The sequence below is a fragment of the Symphalangus syndactylus genome, chromosome X, assembly GCF_028878055.3.
Source record: "Symphalangus syndactylus isolate Jambi chromosome X, NHGRI_mSymSyn1-v2.1_pri, whole genome shotgun sequence".
NCBI classification, from domain to species: Eukaryota; Metazoa; Chordata; class Mammalia; order Primates; family Hylobatidae; genus Symphalangus; species Symphalangus syndactylus.
This window is the reverse complement of record NC_072447.2, coordinates 76,872,539-76,878,765: the sequence shown is the minus strand read 5'-3', so window position 1 is coordinate 76,878,765 and position 6,227 is coordinate 76,872,539. Positions and strand designations below refer to the sequence as shown.

At 47.0% G+C, this 6,227-nt stretch overlaps 1 protein-coding gene across 4 annotated transcripts; it reads left to right on the top strand.

The window, feature by feature from the left end:
• Positions 1–1,150: 1,150 nt before the first annotated feature.
• Positions 1,151–5,820, top strand: PJA1 (praja ring finger ubiquitin ligase 1). 4 transcript variants are annotated; one of them, XM_055268405.2, is made up of 3 exons: positions 1,177–1,301; positions 3,219–3,739; positions 4,307–5,820. In XM_055268405.2, the coding sequence occupies exons 2-3, from the start codon at positions 3,447–3,449 to the stop codon at positions 5,379–5,381; spliced, it is 1,368 nt and encodes a 455-aa protein (XP_055124380.1). In that variant the 5' UTR covers positions 1,177–1,301; positions 3,219–3,446; the 3' UTR covers positions 5,382–5,820. The 4 variants fall into 4 exon arrangements, with proteins under 4 accessions (XP_055124377.1, XP_055124379.1, XP_055124378.1 ...); XM_055268402.2 differs by having other exon boundaries at positions 1,151–1,301; positions 3,219–5,820; XM_055268404.2 differs by having other exon boundaries at positions 1,157–1,301; positions 3,545–5,820.
• The last annotated feature ends 407 nt before the right edge of the window (positions 5,821–6,227 follow it).

The following is a 6,227-nucleotide window of genomic DNA, read 5'->3' as shown; positions in this document are numbered from 1 at the left end:
TTTCTCAGTGAATAAAACAACCTGTTTTGTTGTCTTTAGTTCTTTTTACTTTGAGTTCTCGATGTTTAGGATATTGATATTGTTACGAGTTTCTTTCCTCCTTCCTTTCCTTCCTTTTCTTTTTTTTTGCTTCTTTCCTTCCCTCATTCCCTCTCTCCTTTTTTTCTGCTAGTATTTTACTCTCATATATTTTTTATTCCTATTTCTGTTTTAGGTGAAACTCATATAAATAGAATATAACTTGGCTTTTAAAAACAAAATGCTCAAAATAAGAGTTTGGTTTTTATTAGGAGATGTTAACCCATAATGCATGCTGATACATTTGGATTCCTGCATTTTTGTTTTCTTTTTGCATCCTTTTTTTTTGCACCCCCCGAGCAATATTTCTTGAACTTTGTTAAGAATGAGTTTTTTTCTTTGTTCCACATATTATTACTTTAATGGTTTGAAAGTTATACATTTTATTTCTATTATGTTTTTACCCCTAAGATTTTTGTTCTATTATGCATTTTGTTTCCAGTAAGAACAAAACTTTGCTGCTGTTGTGAACATGGGAAATGTTTACATTGGCTGTAAATATTAGAGTTCCATTATAAAGCGCAATTTAAAGACTGCAGAATTCAGTAAAATGTTATAAATCCAAAGGGCATAACTACAGTATTTTTTAACTGCAATGCAATACCAGAATATGAACCTGTGTTGTGTCTTATGATCTCTTGGATAGAGAAGCTTGGTTTTGTGATTAGCAGCAACAAATTCAACATAAACAGCTTCAATTTGCTTTAACCATCAGGTTAAAAAAAAATTTAAGCTTACTGCAACCCTAAATATAGTTTCACAGTTTTAATACTTTCGGTACAACCATAACACGTAACATAGGATGTGATGTAGTAACGTAATTACTCTCACATTGGACTTAATCAGAAGGAATTTGCAGATTTTATTTTATTTATTAAAAAAAACCAGAAGGGAATATAGCTAAATGTTTAACATTAGTTAAAGCTGGGTGTGTGTGACATTCTTCGCTGCCCTTTTCTGTATCCTTGACGATTTCACCATTTAAGATGAAATAATGCTTTCGGGCCCACCCTGATTTGTGGAGAGCAGCTGCCGCCCCCGCCACATCAAGGGGGCGGGCTCCAGCTGACTTCACAATCACTTCCGCCGCCGCAGTCGCCGCCTGCCCCGCTGCTGTCTGGCGGGGGAGGAGCTCGAGACCGGGAGCAGTGGCTCTGGCGGTCGTGGCGGTCGGAGATCCGAGAGCTCTGCTTCTCTGAAAAGCGTGTGGCTTTCTGGACTTGGTGAGTGAAAGGCTGATTGTTTCCTCGATTCATCCGGGCGCTGGCAGTGGCGCGAGTGGCCGGGCGCGGGGCGAGTGGCCGGGCACGAGGGCGAGGATTTTGGGGGGTTCCTGGGAACTGCTTTTCAGGTTCGCCCCTCGGGAAGGGGTGGGGCGGACGCGGGACCTGGCTGCAGAGTGAGGCCCATGTCCTCCATCGGCCTGTTCTGGGGCCACATCCTCTGCTGCCGGAACTCCTTTGGTGTGGCGCGGTCCCCACTCGAGTGGCTTTTATCGCTATTGGGAGGGCAGTGGTGGTCGCGGCCCTCTCCCACTTCTCCCTGCCTCTCCTCCCCTCTCCTTCCTAATTCCCTCCTCAGCCCCTTTGCGGAGCACTCCGTGGCCTTTCTTCCCATATTTTGCTGTTGTCTTGCCAAATGGTAAATGGTTAAGATTTTTAGGTAAAAATACTGTTCCCAGGGAAAAAATTGTAAAGAAAAAATAATTATTCTCAGGGAAAACTAGACCCACGCACGCCCTTTTCTTTCATTTTCCCTCTCCCCTGCCACATCGGTTTGGGTCTCCCGTTTGAGCTGATGGCCTTTTCCCACCTCTTATGATGACATTGCGTCCCCCCTACCCCCCACCCCCCCCCGTGTCTCGCGAGCACGCGCCCCCGCACAGAAGCCTTCCATTGCAGCCCCCTCCTTGCCCCTCCATCCTCAAGGTTCCAGTGCGTCCCCTCCCCCGCGCATGCGCAGGCACACGCAGCACACACCCTCTCACACACCCTCACACCCACCCTCACACCCTCACACCCTCCCATGCCTTCCCCCTCCTCTATCCACCTACCACATACACACCTCTAGCACCTGCCCCCTCCCTGCTCGGCCTCTGCGTGCTCTCGCGAACACATGCCTATTCACACACCCCCTCCGGCTGCCCTCCTTCTTCCTTCCTGTCATATACACACATAAGGACATCCTTCTATCACTGGCCAGTGACATACATATGTAGCCACATGTGCTCATTCATACCCCCTTCTCAAATGCTCTCCTCTATTGCTCTCTCTGCCACGTGTGTCAGACACAGCTCTCTTTTGCTGGTCCCCGAGGTGCACACACTCACACTCACATAAATCCTTCTATGGGGACACCACCTGCCTCCCTGCTTGCCATATCCACACAGGCAGGCATCATTCTTTGATTGCCGGCCTCTGTTCCATCCACCTCAAGCACATCCCTCTCCAGTGCTGCGCCCCCCCACCCCCCGCTTCCATTTGTGCCTGCTGCATTTGCTCACACTGACATTTCTCCATTGTTGCCTCCCATTTTGACTAACATACACACACAAACTCTCAGACACTCCTCTCCATTGCCAACCATACACTCTCCTGCCTGTGACATACACATAAACATGGGCATCCTTCTGTAGTTTCAGCTGCCTCACATACAGCTATACACACAAACACCTTCCCTTTCCTCATACATACACGCACCCCTCTCCTCTAAAGCCACCCCACCCATGCCTGTCATTTTCATACCCACATCCAGAATGGGTCTCATTCTAACACTCATACCCTTTTCCCCTACAAACATAAACATCCCTCTGTTGCAGGATTGCTGGTCTCCTTCCACCTGTCCCTCTCCTCTTGATAGACAGACACATAGGCACTCGTGCACACACAGCAATCTGTATTTTCCACTCTATTCCAATTTGCATTTCTCCTGTATGTCTGCAGCACTCAGAAAAACGCAGACATCCCATAAAAAATCTACAGCAGCCTTTCCTTTCCCCACGTTGGCACAATTCCACAGTACTTCACCACCTTCCAAGCGTCCAGTCACCCCCCAACCTTCTGTCAGATTCTCCTCTAAGTCTGGCTTTCCTGCAAACCCAGTCTTGTAATCATTTTGCCAACATTAAAAATGTGTTCCAGGTCTACACCTGACAGTCACTGGAATGCTACTCCAGGCCTTAGAAGAAAGTGAAACTAATTTTAAAGGCCCCTTATTTTTTCTGTTACCTGCCTGCTGAAGTGAAAATAAATCTCCCTGCTCCTTTATTCTAAACTGATTTTACTTTCCCATCTCAAAAACGTGTGCAGGGAGCAGGAGCCCTCCTACCCAAGCCCCAGCTGTATTGGAAGCCCTCCTAAGTCAGAGTGATGGGTCAGGAATCTAGCAAGCCCGTATGGCCCAATCCAACAGGAGGGTATCAGTCCAATACGGGTAGGAGGTATGGAAGAAGGCATGCTTATGTCAGTTTCAGGCCACCCACGAGCCAGCGGGAAAGGATTGCCAGCCAGAGAAAGACGAACTCCAAAGTCCCAATGCACAGATCAGCCCCCAGTCAAACCACCAAGAGGAGCCGATCGCCATTTTCCACTACTCGTCGTAGTTGGGACGACAGCGAGAGTTCGGGAACTAACCTGAATATTAATAATGAGGACTATTCCAGGTATCCGCCAAGAGAGTACAGAGCTTCGGGTAGCAGAAGAGGAATGGCCTATGGACATATTGACTCTTATGGGGCAGATGATAGTGAGGAGGAGGGGGCTGGGCCTGTTGAGCGACCGCCAGTGAGAGGGAAAACTGGCAAGTTTAAAGATGATAAGCTGTATGACCCAGAGAAAGGGGCAAGGTCTTTGGCTGGGCCACCTCCACAGTTCTCTAGTTTTAGCCGTGATGTGAGAGAGGAGCGAGACAAGTTAGACCCAGTCCCTGCAGCAAGATGCTCAGCTAGCAGAGCTGACTTCCTGCCACAAAGTAATGTGGCCTCACAGTCGTCTTCTGCTGAAGGCAAGGTGGCTACAAAAGGTGACAGCTTGGAGAGGGAGAGAAGGGAGCAAAATTTACCTGCACGTCCCAGCAGGGCTCCTGTGAGTATTTGTGGTGGTGGGGAAAACACCTCAAAGAGTGCAGAGGAACCTGTGGTCAGGCCCAAAATCAGAAACCTGGCAAGTCCAAACTGCGTGAAACCAAAAATTTTTTTTGATACTGATGATGATGATGATATGCCACACAGTACTTCCAGGTGGAGGGATACCGCCAATGACAATGAAGGCCACTCGGATGGCCTGGCAAGAAGAGGGAGAGGTGAGAGTTCAAGTGGCTATTCTGAGCCAAAGTACCCTGAAGACAAAAGGGAAGTGAGGAGTGACCAAGTGAAACCAGAAAAGGTGCCGAGACGACGACGCACCATGGCCGACCCTGACTTCTGGACGCACAGTGATGATTACTACAAATACTGCGACGAAGACTCTGACAGTGACAAAGAGTGGATTGCTGCTCTGCGTCGGAAGTATCGAAGCCGAGAGCAAACCCTGTCCTCCAGTGGTGAAAGCTGGGAGACTCTGCCGGGGAAAGAAGAGCGGGAACCTCCACAGGCTAAGGTGAGTGCCAGCACTGGCACCAGCCCCGGCCCCAGTGCTAGTGCCAGTGCTGGGGCTGGCGCCGGGGCCAGTGCTGGCAGCAATGGCAGCAATTACCTTGAAGAAGTTCGAGAACCATCTCTTCAGGAAGAGCAGGCATCCCTGGAAGAAGGAGAAATTCCTTGGCTCCAGTACAATGAGAATGACAGTAGCAGTGAGGGGGATAATGATTCTGGTCACGAGTTGATGCAACCTGGGGTATTCATGCTGGATGGAAACAACAACCTTGAAGATGACTCCAGTGTGAGCGAAGACCTAGAAGTGGATTGGAGCCTCTTTGATGGATTTGCAGATGGATTAGGAGTGGCTGAAGCCATTTCCTACGTGGATCCTCAGTTCCTCACCTACATGGCACTTGAAGAACGCCTGGCCCAGGCAATGGAAACTGCCCTTGCGCACTTGGAGTCTCTCGCAGTGGATGTAGAGGTGGCCAATCCACCAGCAAGCAAGGAGAGCATTGACGCTCTTCCTGAGATCCTGGTCACTGAAGATCATGGCGCAGTTGGTCAGGAGATGTGCTGCCCCATCTGCTGTAGCGAATATGTGAAGGGGGAGGTGGCAACTGAGCTGCCGTGCCACCACTATTTCCACAAGCCGTGTGTGTCCATCTGGCTTCAGAAGTCAGGCACCTGCCCCGTGTGCCGCTGCATGTTCCCTCCCCCACTCTAAAGACCAAGGCTGTTTACTCCTGGTCTGATTATTTTCCCCATCTGAAATCCACAATACTGCAGGAGCCCTCTTGAAATTAACAATGGAAACAAAACCAATCAGTCAGTTAGCCTAAACCTATTGATTCCTCGTGATTATTTCCAATGTGAAAACAGTTGTGTATGATTGCATTAAAAATCATATCATCTTTTAGAGGTTAGAAAAGGGAAAACTAAACTTTCTAAATGCTACTTGAGATTGCAGTAAGAAGATACGTTTTCTAACCTGAAAGTTAAATTGCATTTGTTTTCTTCAGTAGAATGTGTTGCTGTTACTTGTAATGTCAAGTTTATCTGTTAAATATGTCCAAAAGGCAAATCATTTTTGTTGCATGTTATGGGTCGATGTTCCTGTAATTGCAGTGCCATAAAAGCTTATTAAAGTTGTTCTTTTGGTTTTACATGGTATAATGGAATTTTTTGGTTTTGTCTGAAACAGTGGTACTGAATGACTTTATAACTGATCCCTTGCATTTGCATCAAAAGCTTTAGTTTCACTGGAAATGCAGACTTCAACAATTGCAAAAAAAAAAAATGAGGGCAGTGACTTTAAAAGTAGGAATAAAGTGTATGGTTGTCCAACTACTGTAGGGGAAAAGGTCAAATAGATGAAGAAGGAAGAAAAGAAAGAAGGAAAGAAAGAAACAATAAGAAAGCATGGTAAAGAAACAAAACAATGGTAGGATTAAGTCCAAACTGAATATAGGGATGAATGAGTTAAAATCACCTTTGAGAAAATAGAAACTCTCAGAGGGAATGGGTCCAAAAAAATAAAGCTATATGCCAATTTTATAGCTTAACACAGTGA

What these genes read in the sequence shown, in the direction of transcription:
- PJA1 (XM_055268402.2), top strand. Translation starts at nt 3,447, where the DNA reads ATGGGTCAGGAATCTAGCAAGCCCGTATGGCCCAATCCAACAGGAGGG.